General features: G+C 45.8%; 1 protein-coding gene across 1 annotated transcript; it reads left to right on the plus strand.

The window, feature by feature from the left end:
• The first annotated feature begins 827 nt into the window (after positions 1–827).
• Positions 828–19,276, plus strand: LOC145352336 (kelch domain-containing protein 2). The gene is made up of 13 exons (XM_080202091.1): positions 828–880; positions 2,191–2,367; positions 4,842–4,947; positions 6,093–6,218; positions 7,491–7,641; positions 7,803–7,871; positions 8,300–8,422; positions 11,234–11,430; positions 12,603–12,799; positions 13,707–13,798; positions 15,508–15,559; positions 16,527–16,654; positions 19,034–19,276. The coding sequence occupies exons 1-13, from the start codon at positions 828–830 to the stop codon at positions 19,228–19,230; spliced, it is 1,668 nt and encodes a 555-aa protein (XP_080058217.1). The 3' UTR covers positions 19,231–19,276.
• Positions 19,277–20,712: the final 1,436 nt, after the last annotated feature.

A 20,712-nucleotide genomic window follows, 5' to 3' on the forward strand; every position in this document is an offset into this window, starting at 1 on the left:
GAATGGATCTCTGGGATAAGGGGGGGATCTCTGGGATAAGGGGGATCTCTGGGATAATGGATGGATCTCTGGGATAAGGGGGGGATCTCTGGGATAATGGGGGGGATCTCTGGGATAATGGATGGATCTCTGGGATAAGGGGGGGATCTCTGGGATAATGGGGGGGATCTCTGGGATAATGGGGGGGATCTCTGGGATAATGGGGGGGATCGCTGGGATAATGGGGGGATCTCTGGGATAATGGGGGGATCTCTGGGATAAGGGGGGGATCTCTGGGATAATGGGGGGGATCTCTGGGATAATGGGGGGGATCTCTGGGATAAGGGGGATCTCTGGGATAATGGGGGGGATCTCTGGGATAATGGGGGGATCTCTGGGATAAGGGGGGGATCTCTGGGATAAGGGGGGGATCTCTGGGATAATGGGGGGATCTCTGGGATAATGGGGGGGTCTCTGGGATAAGGGGGGGATCTCTGGGATAAGGGGGGGATCTCTGGGATAATGGGGGGGATCTCTGGGATAATGGGGGGGATCTCTGGGATAAGGGGGATCTCTGGGATAATGAATGGATCTCTGGGATAATGGGGGGGATCTCTGGGATAAGGGGGGGATCTCTGGGATAATGGGGGATGAAGACGCGGCGAATTTCTCACTTTGCTAAAACCAGCTGCGAGGGGGGGGGGGGCGGGGCTGTTGTATGACGTCATCGCGCACACAGTCCGTGCGTCAGGTGTGGGTGGGCGGGGCTCCCGTGGTGCAGTGCGGGAGCGGGAAGTGTGAATGGGAGAGTGTGAATGAATGGGAGAGTGTGAATGGGAGAGAGGGAGATGGAGTTTTATTCACTCTGTTCATTCACTGATCCTCCTCACAAGTTGTTCAGGTAAAGTGGAGCCGGGTGGGATTGTGGATTCATGAGGGCAGTAAATCTTATATCCCATCACCAAAACTTCCATTTGGGTTTTTTTTGCACCTAGTGATGTAATATTCACTTTTTAAAAAGCTTCAGATATTTTTTCCCTTCCTTATATAGTGTATGGTTCTGGTATGGTTTTGCAGAAGTTACACATTGAGTTAAATTAGAATGAAATTTCAATGTAGTCAGGGGTAGAAATGGACTGTTAGTATTGGCTGGCACTGGAGTATATTCTTGATGTTGTAATAAAGATGTTGGACACATAGAAATATAGAAGGTAGGAGCAGGAGAAGGCCATTTGACAATTCAGGCCTGCTCTGCCATTTATTATGATCATGGCTGATCGCCCAACTCAATAGCCTAATCCTGCTTTTTCCCCATAATCTTTGATCTCATTTGCCCCAACTGCTATTCCCAGCCGCCACTTGAATACATTCAGTGTTTTGGCTTCAACTACTTCCTGTGGTAATGAATTCCACAGACTCACCACTCTTTGGGTGAAGAAATGTCTCCTCACCTCTGCCCTAAATGGTCTATCCTGAATCCTCAAACTGTGACCCTGGTTCTGGATTCTCCCGCCATTGGGAATATCCTTCCTGCATATACCTCTTCTCTAATGGAAAAGGGAAGGTCTTGTCTGCGTTCTTTGAACCACTCCTTATAATCTTGACAAAATGTATCTTTAGCACATGAGTCCGACAAGGATAATCCTGTCTTCTCAGATAGTTGCCACGTCCTTCCATACCCCTCCCCTCTCCTTATCCACTCTGTATCTATTACAATGCTGTTGAGAACTGAAACCTGGTCCCACTGGTAACTATTTCCTGTGTGTCACTGGTATTTCTTGCTTGCACTCTTGTTTCCCTGGGTAGCTGATGATGTGTCTTTATCTCTTAACCAATGCAGTCTATAGAGTGCTTGCCCAGTTTAATTGTTTGTTTGTTGCATTTGGACAGCTTTCTAGGCCATTTCAGAAGGAAACTATGAGTTGATTGGTGGTGGACTGGAGTCACGTATATGGCAGATTTCATCTGTAAAGGATATTGGTGAAGCTGATGAAATTTTATGGCAACCTAAGATCTTCACAGTTATATTTACTGAGACCACATTTTTATTACAGATTTTTAAACTCAAATTCTCAAACAATAGTTTCTCTCCTACAATGGAGAGAATATCCAATAAAGTGAGAGAACGAAGGCTATATGATTTCCTGTTGGAGGCAGTTTTAGACAAGCTCAGAGTTTTGGCTGGTTTCATTTCTGCCTCTTGTCTTACAGAAAACACAATGGATCCTTCTACCATTGCCAGTTGGTGCTGCCTCTACCAGAGCACCTGGTTATTTTTGGTGTTGGCAATTGGACCTTGTCCGTGGAGGAGACCTCCTTCTCAGTTGAGGTGTCGGTGAGCGCTGATATAAAACCCCAGAGAATTGGAACCCTCTCCTCAGCGGTGAGGTGAGGCCTGTTGATGTTTGGCAGGTGTTGCTTTGAAATGTTTGTGTTTGAGGGATGTGTTAATATTGATGGATTGTATAAAAGTAAATTACTGCAGATGCTGGAATCTGAAATCAAAAGAGAAAATGCTGGAAAATCTCAGCGGGTCTGGCAGCATCTGTAAGGAGAGAAAAGAGCTGACATTTCAAGTCCAGACGATCCTTTGTCAAAGCTAAAAGACATAGAAAGTGGGAGATATTTATACTGCAGGGGGAGGGAATGAAAGATGAGACAGCCACAGAAACCAGGGGAAAAGTGTGTCCACAGAGAGAATAAAGGGTGTGAATGGTGATGGATTATATTTGACTGTCCCTATGTCACTGAAAATTATATAGCATTACAGCAAAGTAACAGTCCGTTCTGCCTGACTGCACCGTATGAGCCGCCTCCTTCGTCTCACCCTAACGAGCAGCACGGTAGCACTGCTATTTGTGATTTTTATCAATGACTTGGAAGAGGGGGCTGAAGGGTGGAGATTGGTGGAGTAGTGGATGAGGTGGAGGGCTCTTGCAGGCTGCAAAGAGACATTGATAGGATGCAGAGCTGGGCAGAAAAGTGGCAGATGGAGTTTAACCCTGATAAGTGTGAGGTGATTCATTTTGGTCGGACAAACTTGAATGCAGATTACAGGGTCAACGGCAGGGTTCTGAGGAATAGAGAGATCTTGAGGTTCCCATCCACAGATCTCTGAAGTTTGCCACTCAAGTGGACAGAGCTGTGAAGGAGGCTTATAGTACGTTAGTGTTTATTAACAAGGGGTTTGAGTTTGAGCCGTGGGGTTATGCTGCAACTGTACAGGACCTTGGTGAGACCACATTTGGAATATTGGTTATTGGATAGGCACATGGAGCACCCCAGAATGATAGGGAGTGGGATAGCTTGATGTTGAGTTTGGACAAAGCTCAGCACAACATCGAGGGCCGAAGGGCCTGTACTGTCCTATACTGTTCTATGTTCTATTTGTGACTATCTTTTATTTAAAGCCTCAAGTTTTGGTCTCACTCACACGTGGGAATATCGTTCCTCTTTAAAGTGTGAACTGTCAATTTTTTTCTGGTGAAATATAATTTATCTAACAGAGTCAAAATTCCCGAAAAACCTTGAGGAGGCAGCTCGATACTATAGATACGATGCTTAACCTATTTTCTATGTATGGGGGGAGAAGGCAGGGTCAGACTGTTGAGTTGGATGATCAGCTATGATCATAATGAATGGTGAAGCAGGTTTGAGGGGCTGAATGGCCTCCTCCTGTTTCTATTTTTTCCTGTACTAACCCAGGATTTGCAAAATCTCTAACCGTCCTGTCTGGAGACAATTCACATCTCTTTAACCTGTACTTAACCCTCTCTCCACTCACATTGTCTGTACCTGTAAAGATTTGATTACCTATTAAGATTCAGATTCCAACCATTATCTTGTAACTGAGTTTGGGTCGATATATGCCCTGTTTGTGAACATCACTCTTCACTCACATGACAAAGGAGCAATGCTCCAAAAGCTCGTGCTACCAAATAAACCTGTTGGACTTTAACCTGGTGTTGTGAGACTAGTTACTGTGCCCACCCCACCCCAGTCCAACACCGGCATCTCCACATCCTGTTCAGACTACACCTTACACTCGATGCCTGGTTCTGGTTGCTGAGAGATGGGGAGAACATTTTTAAGGGTTATTCCTGTGTGAGGGGAACAATCAAAGAGAGAATGCTGAAGAAACTGGGACTTGAAAAGGATGTAACTGAGAGGGGATCCATCAGAACAGACATTCAGCAGATTCTTTAAGTGATACAAACTTGGTAACTCTGGAACATTGACATCGATAGACCAGGAGACAGAAGGAAGAAATTCAGAGGGAGCAATCCACAATTGGGATCACCTGGATAGGGTAACTTCAGAGACAACTCCAACTCACTCTGAATGCTGTTCGATGATGCAATGAGAATCACTACTCTCTGTGCTCAGTGGAGGAGCTAAGCTGTTCTCAGCTGAATATTGGGCAACAACATCCCAGATTTATATAGCGCCTGTGGATGAGGTCAAGCGTTTTCTGACACTCAGTCCGAGGTGACTAAAAGTTGAGTCGTGGAGGTAAGTTTAAAAAGAGGAAATGAGGCAGAGAGGGAATTCCAGAGCTGGGGTTCCGGCAGCTAAAGGCACGACCACCCATGGTGCAATGATTGGAATGCCTGAGGGGTTTGAATCAGAGGTGGGCAGAGATCTCTGAGGGTCATGGGGCAGGAGGAGGTTACAGAGACGAGATCATGTGGGGGGGATTGAACATGAGGGTGTTGTATAACTGTGGGTCAGTGAGCACGGGGGTGAAGTGGATTTTACAGAGGGGTGAAGCTGGGAACAGGTGTAGGGAAGTGGCCAGTGTCATTGGGATTCTAGGATGCTGCCTTGTGCCCTGAGTGATTGCCTTTCTCTGTTTTTGGTAGGTGCCTGGTGTGGCAGGGAGACTGGAGGAGTGATCTGACAGTGGCTGCCAGCGAGCAGGCAGAGAGAGGGGGCCAGGCGACCCTGTGTCTGATCCTGAATGGACAGGTAGTGAGATTCACACAGTAACTGAATAGAGAAAGGAGTATAGGTACTGAGCCTGAATTTAAAATGGTAAAGGCTGGAACCTCACAGGGCTACATCTGAAAGGATAAGTTAATAGATTATTTGGCCATTTTAAGACCCTAGATTCTTAAAGTAAAGTTTATTTAATAGTCACAAATTATTGAGCTCTGTCTATTACTTGCAGTTGGACATACAAATAGTCCTGTGTTGCAGCTTCACCAGGTTGACACCTCATTTTTAGGTGTGCCTGGTGTTGCTTCTGACATGCCCCGCTGCACACTCCATTGAACCAGAGTTGATCCCCTGACTTGGTGGTAATGGTGGAGGGAGGATATGCTGGGCTGTGAGGTTACAGATTGTGGTCCAGTACAATTCTGCTGCTGCAGACGGCCCACAGTGCCTCATGGGTTCCCAATCTAGAGTTTCTAGATCTGTTCAAAGTCTTTTCCATTTAGCACAGTAATAGTGCCACACAATAGGATGCAGGGTATCTTCAATGTGAACGTTCCCCACAGGAACTGTGCTGTAGTCACTCCAACAGATACTGCCATGGACAAGATACATCTGTGGCAGGCAGGTTGGTGAGGATGGAGTCAAGATCCAGTCTGGCAGCAATGCCTTTAGGATGTGGCCAGCCCTCGCTCAGTGGTGTGTTACTGAGCTAGTCCTTGGCGATGGACATTGAGGTCCCCCACCCAGAGTACATTCTGCCACCCTCAGTGTCTTCAACATGGAGGAGTTCTGATTGGCCAGCTGTGGGGGGGACAGAAGATGGTAATCAGTAGGAGATTTCCTAGCCCATGTTTAACCCGGTGCCATGAGACCTCATGGAGATCTGGAAGCAATGTTGAAGATTCCCAGGGAAACCTCTTTCTGAATCTACTGCCACCCTGCCGCTGCCACCTCTGCTGGGTTTGTCCAGATGGTGCAACAGGACATATCCTGTGATGGTGGTGCCTAACAGCACAGTGGGTATACCTACACTACAGGGATTGCAGTGGTTCAAGAAGGCAGCTCACCACCTTCTCAAGGGCAATTCGGGCTGGGTAATAAATGCTGATGTATATATACAGTGACACCCACATCCGGTGAGGGAATAAATGAAAAGGGTACTTCTTTTCTGTTAGTTGAAGAGGACGGATTTTTCCAGCAGTACACCAGTGCTCCCTGACAAAACAGCTCCAGCTCTGGACGATCCACTGGCCGATTTCCTGGATGATACCTACCTGCTTTTTCCCTCTTTCCTGGCAGCTGTAAGTACCAGTGGAAGATTCCCTGTGAAGGGGTTGGGAATGGGATTTCCTGGTGGGTTTGTGCATTCGGAATCAATTCTCCCTCATTGTTAGAGTTTAGAAGAATGAGGGGAGATCTCATTGAGACGTATAAGATGATGAATGGGATGGATAGGATAGAGGTGGAGAGACTCTTCCCGCTCAAAAAAGACAGTAGGACTAGGGGGCACAGCCTCAAGATAAAGGGGAGGCGGTTTAGAACGGAGTTGAGGAGGAACTTCTTCACTCAAAGGGTGGTGAATCTCTGGAATTCTCTGCCCGTTGAAGTGGTGGAGGCTGCCTCGCTAAATATTTTTAAGAAGCGGGTTGATGGGTTTTTGATAAGAGAAGGGATTAAGGGTTATGGGGAGAGGGCGGGAAAGTGGAACTGAGCCACGACAGATCAGCCATGATCTTATTGAATGGCGGGGCAGGCTCGAAGGGCTAGATGGCCTACTCCTGCTCCTATTTCTTATGTTCTTATGTTCTTATGTGTCCTGCTCCCTGATACAGATTCCCTGATCTCCTTTATCCAAACCTGGGGAGGAATTTACTGCCTTTTTTCTAAAACTGTAAACTGCCTCTTGGAGGGAAGGATAAAGAGGAGGATATTAAATAGTTTGGATAAAGCATTCCCAAATATTCCATTTCAGAGTAAGAGGAACAGACCATTCAGCCCCTGGGGTCAGGTTCACCATTCAATATAACCACTGGTGTATCTTCTCTCCCTTTGCCTGCAGGTCTGTGATACCCAACAACAGTGGGAAAGATCTGGATAACTCCCAGTTTTCTCTGGGGAGGAAGTTTGGGATTTCCGCTTCCCTCTCCTGATGTGACCCTGAATGGCGTGGCTCTGATTTTAACGTTCTGGACTCTCCCTCCCCCACCAGAGGAAATAGTTTCTGTTTATTTATTGTATCAACTCTCTTAATCATCTTAAACACCTCGATTAGATCACCTCTTGATCACCTAGACTCCACAGAATACAGACCTTATCTAATCAATATGTCATCATCTATTTAGCCCTGGGATTCTGGCGGTTTTGTGCTGCTCCCACTTCAAAGTCAACATCTCCTTATTCAGATCCTCTTGTCTATGAATCCACTCTGTGTGGGAGGCACTGGAATCTGAGTGGGGGGGGGGAGTGGGTGGGCTGATATTCCGTGTGGGAGGTACTGGAATCTGAGAGTTGGGGGGAGAGGGGGGCAGAAGGGGGACTGATATTCTGTTCTGCAATAACGATGTTGTCCGCAGCCTCACTGGAACGCTGCTCAGCTTCAGCCTGAGAGGAGCAGGAAGTTTAATCCCGAGGCTTCCAGACCGCCAGTGCCAGCCTGCACTCCATCAAAGGGCACGGACACGTCCAACACACACACTGACCTCCTGGATGAAGATGACTGGACAGGTGAGGGCAGACCCAGAATCAGGGAGAGCAGTTGTAAAATTGGAGCGGCTCCCCTCAGCGGAAATGTTCAGGAACAAGCTTTCACACGGGGTGGAGTGAAACTCTGAAAGTGGCATTTTGGCATGTTGCTATGTAGACTGGCATTGCCACTCTGACGAGATGAACAATCCTGCTGACTGCCAATCATTTCTCTATTCTAGGGTGTGATTCGGATGTGAAGAGACTGAGAGGTGAGTTCAATCTGGCTGCAAGCTTCTGACTAAACCAATACCTGGAAAGACATTCTCTTCCTCAGGCACACTGTCCCCGGCCTCACTCGGGATGAACGGACAGTGAGTCTCCGGAGTCGCTCATCACAGGAGAGGGCACAAAATACAAGGAAAAATTCTCCCTTATCAGAGAACGGTTCCAGCGGAGATGGAGGCCTATTGGTCCACTGTGTCTGTACTGGCTCTCTTAGCCTGGTCTTTTTCCCTGAGCCCTCTGTGCCTCCCCGTTGCCCCACACACTGTACCCCAGGACTAGTATCAGCTGGGAGTGCCGTGCTAATACTGACCCAGGTTACACCGCTGTGTTTTAAATGAGAGATTAAGGACCTCACTGGGAGGGCTCCGCACTCATTCTTTCCATCAGTAATGAACATCTTCCCTCCCTGCAGCCTGTCCGAGTCCTCGCTGGGACCACACACTGTGTCTGAGTGACCCCAACACAGCCATTCTGATTGGTGGGAAGGGGAGACAGAGGAGCTACTGTAAAGATGGTCTGTGGAGGCTTGAGATTGGTGAGTGAGAGAAGCTGGAGATACAATCTAAAGACTAACATCTGGACTATCTTCAGCTCTGGGCACTGCACCTCGGGAAGGAGAGGGTGGCCTTGGAACAGGACGTGATGTGGATTCACCAGAATGTCAATAAAAGCAAAATACTGCGGATGCTGGAAATCTGAAATGAAACAGAAAATGCTGGAGTAACTCAGCAGGTCTGACAGCATCTGTGGAGCGAGAAACAGTTCATGTTTGAGTCCAATATCACTCTGATTATCAGAATGGTACCAGATGCTGGTTAGGGTGGATTGGCCATGCTAAATTCTTCCTGTGTATCCAACAGGTGCCGGAATGTGACGACTAGAGGATTTTCACAGTAACTTCATTGCAGTGTTAATGTAAGCCTACTTGTGACACTAATAAATTTAAACATGAAATTTTTAGGCTTATTTATACTCCCTTCGCCTTAGATTAAGGGTAAGCAAAGAGCTGTTTAAGATGCTTAAAGATTTTGGTATAGTTAATCCAGAGAAAGTACTTCCACACCTGCTTATTTGGTGTGAGGGGAGGGGGCCATCGGGGGGTCGGTTGGATGTGGGAGGGATAAAACCTTAACATTCAATACAGACTGCAAAGAACCTGATAATTCAAAATCCCTCTGACATTCTAAAACCACCCTCACTGAGGGGCAAAACACCAAATACCCTCAGCCTCTTGCTACCAATTGAAATTGCCACCCTTTAGCCATATAGGGGCTTTTGTATGATGTTTGTAGCTTTATGCCATTGTAATATAACAGTGCCTGGCACAGCAAGATTAATGTGGTACTGGAGAATAATATCACCCATAGTATGATATATAGAATCACATGATAATAGTCTGACAGAGCATCCTACATTCTAGTAGGAAATTACATGGAGACAGCAATACCATGCATGACAGTAACTGGGATCTGTACATAGTTAAAGATTAACAATAAATGTTTCGCGTTTAAACACATGTCTCAAAATGTCCTAATTGAGACATCAAATAAACCCAAAACTCAACAGGGCAATGATCAACTGTCCTAATATCTCCTTAATGTGACAAGTCTGATATTGTCTGAATGTTATGCAGCATCTGAGAATTTATTATTACTGTGTTAAAGGTGCTATATAAATGCAAGTAGTTGTGACTGGGTGTGATCCTTTGGAGAAAGATTCTGCAGAACTGTTGGTGATGGCCCACACTCAACCCCAACTGGTGGGAGGAGGAATGAGGAATAGCAATAACCCATGCATGTGATTTCAATCCCAGCGTGAAAGTTTAAGAAATTGGGTTCATTATCGCAACTTCTGGCCACTTTGAGCATTGATTGTTATTAAGAACATAGTAACATGGAACAAAAGGGCTCACAAAGTCTACGTGCACATGTTACCAATCCTCTTCTGACTATTCCCATGGGTGCAGCGGTGCTAAGGGAGCAGGATTCTTAACTTTGTGCAGGAAGAGCACATTCCAGCTTTCTCCAGATTCCACATCCAATCCCCATCAGAGATAATGGGCTGCTGTTAGCACCATTCTCAGCCTTTACTACCACCATTTACATTCCTTTTGTCTCTCTCTGTTCACAGCATCTTTAACAATTACACCTCCTCTTCAGCCTTACAGGATAAATCTTGTTCTATTTTCTTTGTCTTCAGCTCTGACAAAGGGTCATTCTCACTTCAAACATTGGCTCTATTCTCTCTCCACAGATGCTGGAGGGTGGGATGAAATGTGTAAGAGCTTCTGATTTGAGCAATGCTTATTTGACTTGTACAAAAGTGTTATTGCTTTGATCTAACCACTTCCACTTCCTGTTCTGCTACAAAAGGTTATACAATGGTTTTAAAATGTTTGCCAAATTTGGAACAAATCTTTGTAGTAATTCAACAATCCCTGGATGGATCGCAATTGGTGAATATTCTGAGGTGCAGGTGCCTCTGTGATCTATATATATATATATGGTACTGTCTGCATAGAAACATATATAACCATAGTTAGAGAATTTAAACATGTATTTTGAAAGTGTATTATTGAGTAGGTGTACAGCTTGGCTAATGGCACAGAGTTCTAAGGTATCATGGGAAATAGGCTTGTAAAGTGAACCACATTCCTTTTCACAATAAACCCATAGAAGCATAGCTCTAATCAGCATGGATCCCAGACAGCTGAATGAAGGAGACCTTCATTGAGCAAGGACAAGCTAGTGGTTCTAAACAGTTCAATAAATAGGCAGAGTCTTAAACCAGATAAGAGAGTCTGGAACTGGCAATAGGTGGCCATGGGAAAGTGAGGCAAAAAGTGCTATTGTTCCCATGCTGTCAGAGAATATCTATAATTGGCCAAGGGATATGACCTGTATTAATGATGATTGGCTCATGATGAGGCAGAAGGTGGGTGAAATGTTTTTTGGAAGATATATTGTATGTAACATCAGAGAAGTGTTGGACTGCCCAACCCTTTCCCAGCGCACACTGGTCAATAAAGAAACACAGTGAAAAGTCTGACAACACCAGGTTTTAGTCCAATTGATTTATTTGATAATAGATTCACAAGCTTTTGAGGCTTCCCTCTTCGTCAGGTGAATGGAGAGTTCACCTGACGAAGAGGGAAGCCTCGAAAGCTTGTGAGTATTATCAAATAAATCGGTTGGACTAAAACCTGGTGTTGTCAGACTTTTTACTGTGTTTACGCCAGTCCAACACCGGCATACCCACATCATCAATATATTAATACATAACATTTTCCATTTGAACTTTGACATCAATGATCTTTGACATTTGTCATTTCAATTTTTTTGAGTAGATGGTGATAATTTTTGGTTTCCTTTGGAAACGACTTCAACAATGACCATCCCAGTCCCGCAGAGCGTCTGTGGCCACTCAGCCACGTATGACCCGGACACCAAACGCATTTACATCTTTGGGGGAATGAATGATAAAGAATGTTTCAATAAAGTCTACATCCTGGACACCTTAACCTGGAAATGGTCCTTTGTGATTGTAAGTAGAAACATCCTTTTGATCTTTGCCAGTCGCTGGTCCCTTCTTGCTGCTGTCATAGAAACAGAAAGAGGCCATTCAGCCCATCTGTCCTGTTCCACTATTTAATGAGGTTTTGGCTGATCAGGCTGAATGGCCACCTTCTAACCATTCGTGATTCTATGTCATCCTTAACCCTCATTCATCTTAGTTTAGACATTTCCAAGTGACCCTAGCGTTTGGGAGAGAGTTGGAAGTTTTCATCCCTTTCATTTGAAGAAAGGTGGTCTGATGTGGGCATGAATTGTCTTGGCTTTAAATTTCTCGACTCCCTCCCCCACCCCCAAACCTAAAACTAAATAATAGTTTCTCTACCCAATCCAATCCTTTAGCCAGCTTCAACACCTCAGTTAGATCACCCCTTAATCTTCTACACGGGAGGGAATATAATCCTAATTACTGCAGCCTGTCCGCATCATTCACCTCTTTCTGCGTTGGATCCAGTTTGGTGACTCTGCCCTGCTCTCCTGGTGAGGCCCGTGATAAATCCTTCCTGAGGCGCATTGCCCAGAACTCAACCCAGTTATTCCAGGATTGTTGAACCGAGGCTCTGACCTTCCCCTCTTTGAACTCCAGCCCCTAATGTACAGGTCAATGTTCCACTCACGTTTTTTGTGCCTTTAGGGAAAGGGCAAGGTACATTCCAGCGCGATGGTTCAAAGCGAAGTTTACCCTGCTAGTGAATTAAGATACTCCCAAAAGATCAGGAAGTCCCCAGACCGATTTATAGGGGATGTGTTTGAGATCCATTTGTTGTAAATATTGTAAATAGTTCAATTGTTACTAATCGGATGCTCATGAGATCCATTTGGCCAATCGAGTTGGAGCATTTTGGACAGCGCGCTGGGCCCTGGCCCTGGGACGGTGCGCTGCACTCTCTTGTTATCCTGGATTTAATTTGCTTCATCGTTCGTGCCCTCAGCTGCCTGGTCCCAATTTCTGGAATTCTCTCTTTGAACCTCTCCACCTTTCTCTGGTCTCCTGCTTTACCATTTCCTATTGTCACTTGTGGTCAGTATTTGGTGTCAAGTATTTTGGCCCTGATCAGTTCGGGGTGCTATCTAAATGCAGTTGTTGTTCCTGCCTGTGGCACAGTGCAGTTTAATGGAAATGTTTTGTGTTCTCTCTGGCAGGGGAAGGGCAAGGTGCCATCACTGGCCTATCACAGCGCGGTGGTCTTCCAGCAGGAGCTGTTCATTTTTGGTGGTCTTCTCTGTTGGCCGGAGCTCACAGCACAAATGTGCAGCAACACACTCTATATCTTCAACCCTGAGCACGAAATCTGGTACCAGCCCATTGTGGTGGGTGAAAGGCCTCTCCCTCGGTACGGGTGAGTCACCAGACTGTCCAGCAAAGTGCCAGCTTGGCTGAGATCACAAGGGTTCGTCCTTTACTCACTGTTGGGATGTGTGAAGGGTCCGAGTTTATTACCCATCCCTAGTTCCCCTGAAAAGAGGGTAGTTGGTGGTGAGGGTGTGTGTTGGGGTCGGGGGTGGGGGAAGCTGCTGGAATTGCTGGCGGTGGGATTGTTTCAAATCAGGTGACGATTTTGGATGTTGGCATGGGGACTGGAGTCATGTAGAAATAGACCAGGTACCGATAGCTGGATTCCTTCCCGACACAGCATTGATGAACCAGCTAAACTCCACAGTCCCCGTTGCTAATCTCTGGTTGATTTACAGGATATTGTACCTCTTGCTGTGGCCAGTTTGGCTCAGCCCGTCATGTCAAGTCTTTGACTCAGGTTGTGCTTCGCAATTGGGTAATGATTTTTAGTGGAGTTGGTTGAGGGACAAATATTGGTCCCATTGACCTGAGTTGAGTTCCCCTACTCTGGAAACAGGAAGATTTAAACATCTTTCTGAGGAGGCAGACAACCGCTTGGTGTAACCATCATTATCATCTTCAGATCTCTGCCCAAAGGAGGATTCTCGTGCGAATGATGCCCTGTCAGTGTCGACCTGGGGAATGGATTCACCCTCTGTGGAGGGTGAGCTTGACAACACTCTGATGCAGGTGAAAGTGTTTGCCACTGAACCAAAGATGATGCCTGTACCTGGTGGGCAGGATAGTTAGACAGGAGCCTGAACCTTGACACACAGTAGATGTCCGTCAGGAGTAACAAGGCCATACAAAGGGAATTCTGCTATCCAGAGAGCCACTCCCTTTCCCAGGGCAGCCAGCTCTGACTAGTGGACCTGTTCACACTGACGCTTTCCATTCCTCTTTCTCTCCAGTCACTCTGGCACTCTCCTGGGGGATAAACTCATCCTGTTCGGTGGGAGTCAGAACCGAGTCTTTCTGAATGACCTTCACGTGCTGGATCTTGGTGAGGAGATTCCTGGTTTTGGGATTAAGAATGGGAGGGAGGGGAATGGATAGTGACGTAACAGAACCTGTTTCTGAGGTAATGGATTCAAATTGCAAGGAGGAGGGACAGGAGGTAAAAACCAGGAAGTTAAGGGGTAAGATGGGAGTTAAATACTTCTTACTTGAAAAACATTACATTGTGGGGATCTTTATCTGGACAGAATGTTGAAGTGAACTGTGTGGATGGGATCCTTGGTGATTCGATGGGGTTAAAGAACAAAGAAAATTCCAGTACAGGAACAGGCCCTTCGGCCCTCCAAACCTGCACCGACCATACTGCCCGACTGAACTAAAACCCCTCGTCCTTCCAGGGGCCAAATCCCTCTATTCCCATCGGGTTCAGCTACCTGAATTAGTGTTGTCCAATAGGAATCACTGACCAACCATTGATGTTGCTATGGTGACAATGTTTCAGCCACTTTCACTGATTTTAAGGAGAAAATGCTTCATAGACACTGCGGCACACCTGCGTATTTCCCAGTGTGAGTGGAGTGTGCGAGTGATTACAGTCCGGAGTTCAAACCCCACCACAGGCAGCTCGAAAACACTGATCATATTTTACAAAATCCCAAAATGAACATCTGGTGTCAATGACGGAAACTGTCATCGGATTGTCAGGAAATCTCACTGGGATCACATCATTCATGGTGCAGATGTTTACATCTGGATTCCCAATTGGGAAAGTTGGGACAAGTAGAGATTATTCAGCCCTTTGAGCCTGTCCTGCCATTCAGTTAGATCACGGTTGATCTGTAGCTTACCTCCATCTAACCGCCAGGTTTCTGTCACCCTTACATTTTTGTGAAGCAAAAAATATTATCAGTCCCTGTTTTGAAATTTTTAATTAGCCTACGATCAATGGGGACAGAATTCCAGATTTCCACTCCACTGTGCCACCCTCTACTGGGTAGTCCAGTGGTTAGCACAGCTACCTCACAGTGCCAGGGACCTGGGTTCAATTCCCGGCTTGGATCACTGTTTGTGTGGAGTTTGCATCTTCTCCCCATGTCTGCATGGGTTTCCGCCGGGTGCTCCGGTTTCCTCCCACAGTCCAAAAATGTGCAGGTTAGGTGGATTGGCCATGCTAAATTGTCCCTTAGTCTCAGGGGGATTAGCAGGGTAAATATGTGGGAATGGGGCCTGGTTGGGATTGTGCTTGGTGCAGACTCGATGAGTCGACTGGTCTCCTCCTGCACTGTAGGGATTCTATGAGGAAGTGCCTCTTGGTGTTGCTTCAGACCAGCTAGCTCTAATTTTAAGGTTTTGCATCTTATTCTGTGGTTTTCTCATCACAGCAACAGGCTTCCTATCTACCCTATCAAATCCTTCAATCATTTAAAATACCTTCATCAGATTATCCCTTAATCTTCTAGACTCAGAGACTTGTCTTTGCAACCCAATCTCACAATTTAACCATTTTAGCTCAGTATTGTTCTGAGGAATCTTCACATTGCTTATAATTAATCAGCATTGATTTAAGAGTTAGATATTCCTGAAGTCTTCTGGCCAATTGTTTAAATGTTATTGTGCATGTACTAAACTTCAGTCAGCATGTCTCAATTTAGAGACACTTGTGAGATTGGCTATGTGCGGGTTGATGATTATACAGGGAGCAGTGGGGTAAAGGATGATTTGGATCCACATGGATTGTTTGTCCATTTCTTCCAGGTTTCATGGAGTACGTTAATGTACAGATTGGAGGTTCTCCTGCACCACGATGGTAGGCATCACTCCAGAACATCAACACGGACTGATTGATGGACAGATAGGAAATCCACAGCTTTAGGTGTTAATGAGTAATCTTTGAACAGATATTGGTCAATTCCTCAGGAGTATGACCCCTTCACTTCCTCAGATTTGATGATCTCACTGATCTACAGAATAGGATTAGCACCTGATAGGCGAGTGTTGATTAATGAGGCATTATATAATGATGAGAGCTTTACATTTGGGTGTCCGTGTTTTCTGAATTTGGAGAAAGGTACTTTACTCTGTATCTAACCCCGTGCTGTACCTGTCCTGGGAGTGTTTGATGGGGGACAGTGTAGAGGGAGCTTTACTCTGTATCTAACCCCGTGCTGTACCTGTCCTGGGAGTGTTTGGTGGGGGACAGTGTAGAGGGAGCTTTACTCTGTATCTAACCCTGTGCTGTACCTGTCCTGGGAGTGTTTGATGGGGGGGGGACAGTGTAGAGGGAGCTTTACTCTGTATCTAACCCTGTGCTGTACCTGTCCTGGGAGTGTTTGATGGGGACAGTGTAGAGGGAGCTTTACTCTGTATCTAACCACATGCTGTACCTGCCCTAGGACTGTTTGATGGGGGACAGTGTAGAGGGAGCTTTACTCTGTATCTAACCCCGTGCTGTACCTGTCCTGGGAGTGTTTGATGGGGGACAGTGTAGAGGGAGCTTTACTCTGTACCTAACCCCATGCTGTACCTGTCCTGGGAATGTTTGATGGGGGACAGTGTAGAGGGAGCTTTACTTTGTATCTAACCCCGTTCTGTACCTGTCCTGGGAGTGTTTGATGGGGACAGTGTCGAGGGAGCTTTACTCTGTATCTAATGGGATGTGTATACTGTTGGAGATCAGCTTTCTAATGAACAGAATCCCCAGCTGGCTGCTATTTTGTGAATATTATTGTGATTGTATTAAGTGTTTAATTGGCCATAAGTTTGTGTTGTGCAAGGCGCGATGAGAATTGCAATCCTTTTTCTAGTCGCCATGCTGCTGTGCCTCTGTGTGGGAACAAGATTCTGATCAGTGGTGGACATAATCTGAGTGGTGCCCTGCAGGATCTGTACATCTTCAATATAGGTACGGCCCCAAGAGCACTGTCACTACTGCCGGTAACATTGTGGATTGATTGTAGTGAAAGCAGATGCTGGAGGGCTGGGGAATGGGAGGATGAAACTCCTCCATTTCTCGCTCCAGGAGATCTGATGCTCCATGGCTTTCCCCAGCTGCTGCTGTGTTTCTGGAGCTGGGATGGAAATGGCAATAGAGATGTGGCTCTCCCAGACAGTAAGCCACGGGGATCTGCTGAAACTGAGGAAACAATGGGCCTGTTAATTCTCTCTTTTAAACTGATTGAATGCACCTCGATCTCCAAATCTGATATTTTTCTGTCTGATTTAGAATAGAGCAAATAGGAGCAGCAAAAGACCATGGGGCAGTTTGACTCTGTTCCACCTTTCGATATCTTCACCGCTGATCTCGGGATTTAACTCCATTTTCCTGCCTGCTCCTCATATCCCTCAATTCCCTCAAAGAGTAAACGTCTGTCGATTCCAGCCTTAAATATATCAACGATGGAACATCTACAACCCACTGGGATAGAGAATTCCAGAGGTTCACAATCCTTTGAGTGAAGTAATTTCTCCTGATCAGCGCCTCATCCTGTGACTGTGCCCCTACAGCCCCACAACGCACACACACAGACACACGTTTCAGATTCCCCAGCTAGGGAAACAACACCTTTCTGTCATCTATTTTATCAAACCCCTTCAAAATCTTGTATGTTTCAATGAAATCACCTCTCATTCTGCTAAATTCCAGAGAATATCGACATAATTTGCTGAACAAATGTTGTCTTTTAGTTCCTGCTCAAACTGATAGATCAGGATCCCAGTGAGAAGTTGCAGACATGGTGCACAGCTTGTGAAACAAGTTGTTTGTAATTGTTCTGTCCTGGTACGAACAGGGAAGACCATTCGCTCCCTCAAGCCTATTCTGCTGTTCAGTAAAATCATAGTTGATTGGTGGCTGATCTGTATTAACAGCCCATTGGTGCTTTCAGTACTAAATATTGGACCAATGACACCTCAGATCATTTTAAAAAAATTCTTTCATGGGGTTTGCATGTTGCTGTAAGGCCAGCATTTATTGCCCATCCCTTACTGCCCTTGAGCTGAGTGGCTCGCTGGGCCATTTCAGTTAGAGTCATAGAGGTTTACAGCATGGAAACAGACCTTTGGCCCAACTTGAGTTAAGAGTGAACCACATTGCTGTGGGTCTGGAGGCAAGGATGGCAGATTTCCTTCCCTTAGGGTCATTAGTGATCTGGATGGGTTTGATATTGTATTGAGCGAGTGATAGTTTTGTGGTCACAATTACCCAGACAAGCTTTCAGTTGCTGATTTTATGGGTGGTGAGATTTGAACCCATGTCCCCACAGCACTAGCCTGGACCTCTGGATATCTCTTGTTGAGAGATATCACCACCCACCCTTATTCCAGAATAGGAGGAGGATTTCTCCAATGCGACGTGTTGCATACAGACAAGGAGCAGGAGATCATTTAGCTCCTTGAGCCTGCTCCACCATTTAGTAAGATCATTGCTGATCTGACAGTGACCTCAATCTGCATCCTGCCCATGCCCAGGCTTTCACCCCCCCCGGTTCACCCCCTAGTTCACCAAGAATCCATCCATCTCTGCCTTAAAAATATGCAAAGACTTTGCCACCACCGTCGTTTCAGGACAGAATTCCAGAGACTCATGACTCTGAGAGAAAACATTTCTCCTCATCTCCGTTTTAAATGGGCAACCTCCTTATTTTTAAACATTGACCCCTTGTTCTAGATTCCAACACAAGGAAACATCCTCTCCACATCCACCCTATCAATACCCCTCAGGTTTCGATCAAGTGGCTTCTTACTCTTCTAATCTTTCCAACCTGTCCAAGCTTTCCTCATAACTCACCCATCCAGCTATTAGTTTGGTAAACCTCCTCTGAACTGTTTATAATGTGTTTACATCTGTCTTTAAATGAGAAGACAGATGTGGTAGTGTAGATGTGATCAAACAAACGGAGAAATCCGTGGAATGTTTCATTCTGACTGAGCTCTTGATGTTTTATCTGGTATGCATTAAAATCACATAATGGATAGAGCACTTTCTGAGACAGATAGGATTGTGGGTATTGTAGCCACCATTATTGATTGACTTATTGGGTAACCTGGAGAGGTGCAGCTGTATTTATGTAGTAATGTTTCCCGGATTGGCACCCAGTCAGAGTTGGTTAAGTGTGCCCACTGCCCAGTTGAGAGATCTGTGGGAGTAAAAACCGTTTCATCCAGTGATAACCGTAGCACAAAATGTAATCTTACCATGAATACCTAAACCTAATGCACTGACTGAAAATCTAATCCTAACTCAGTTCCTTATACCTGCTCTTGCCTCTGCTTCCCCTGCCAGACACCTACAGTTGGAGCAGTCTGTCTCACCACACTCTCTGCTCGGTGCCACGAGCGGGTCATAGCCTGGTGCATCTGGACTCTGCTTTCTGCAGCCGGGGATCCTGCCACACGCTGCTGGTGTTTGGGGGCTCCGACAGCACTGGGAGGTTTTATAGTGACACATTGCGAGTCACCGTGGAGCTTGGAGAAGACTGAATATTGAACCAACATCTGCTTAAAGGACATTCCATGACAGAGAGACTTGTCTCTCTCAGCATCTGCGAGCAGGATATATGGTCTGTACCTTCCTGATTATCAAATCGTGAACTAATAATATTAAAATTTAAAGCTGGGGCCTTGTTTCCTTGTGTTAATAATCAAAGTAACAAGCTTGAACAACTAATCCAGGCTGACTGAGGCAGTGGTCAACCACTTTCACCCCTGGGAGTAGAAGGTGTAGGATTTTAAATGTTTGTCGTTCTTGGTCTGGTTCCTAATGGCTGGCTGTATTTACACAGCGATTACAACATAGAATTGAGTAACAGCCGAGAAGGAGGGAGAATTTTGCAGCATTTTCTTCATGTTGACTGTCTGCGAAACTGACAAGTCCAGAATTTATTACCTGTTCTTAGTTCTTGAAGGTGGAGATAAGTCACAGATAGGCAGGAACAGAAATTAATCAAAAGGACTAATTGGATGCTGGCCTTTATGATCAGAGAACTAGAATACAAGGAAGTAGAAGTTGTGCTTCAGTTATCAAAGCCCTGGTTAGACCATACTTGGAGTTACTGAGAACTTATCTGGGCATCACACCTTAGGAAGGATATACTGGCCTTCCCTGTCCTTGTGGACAGAAGGAACATGTCCACATTTTGGAGGCAGTCATTCCCCAAGGCATTTGGCCAGGTGGTTAACATTGAGGTGGAGTGTCTTGGGCTACAAGATATAGACGGCATGGTAAAAAGAAGCAGATAATTGGCAGATGAAATTTAACCCTGAAAAGTGCGAGGTGATGCACTTTGGAAGGAATAAATTGACAACAAAGTACTCAATGAATGGTAGGACATTAGGAAGTTCTGTAGAACAAAGGGATTTTGGTGTGTTTGTCTACAAATCTCTGAAAACGGAAGGGCATGTCAGTAGGGTGATGAAAAGGGCAAATAGCATGCTTGCCTTTATTAATTGGGGTATAGATTACAAAAGCAGAGAGGTCATGATGGAGTCATATAGAATTTTGGTGAGGCCACAGCTGGCGTACTGTGTGCAGTTCTGGTCACCACATTATAGGAAGGATGTGATTACACTGGAGGGGGTGCAGGGGAGATTCACTAGGATGCTGCCTGGGATGGAACATTTACATTATGGAGAGAGGTTGGATAGGCTTGGGTCGTTTTCTCTGGAGCAGAGAAGACTGAGGGGGGATCTGATCGAGGTGTTCAAGATTAGGAGAGACATGGACAGAATGCATAAGGAGCAGCTGTTCCCCTTAGTTGAAGGGTCAGTCACAAGGGAACATACATTCAAGGTGAGAGGGCAGGACATTTGGGGGATGTGAGGTAAAGCTTTTTTACCCAGAGGGTGGTAAAGGCAGGTTACCTCACATCCTTTAAAAAGTACCGGGATGAGCACTCAGCACATCATATCATTCAGGGCTATGGGTCAAGTGCTGGCAGATAGCATTAGGTGGGGGTTCAGATG

The sequence above is a fragment of the Carcharhinus amblyrhynchos genome, chromosome 14 (genome assembly GCF_965287045.1).
Source record: "Carcharhinus amblyrhynchos chromosome 14, sCarAmb.v2.hapA, whole genome shotgun sequence".
NCBI classification, from domain to species: domain Eukaryota; kingdom Metazoa; phylum Chordata; class Chondrichthyes; order Carcharhiniformes; family Carcharhinidae; genus Carcharhinus; species Carcharhinus amblyrhynchos.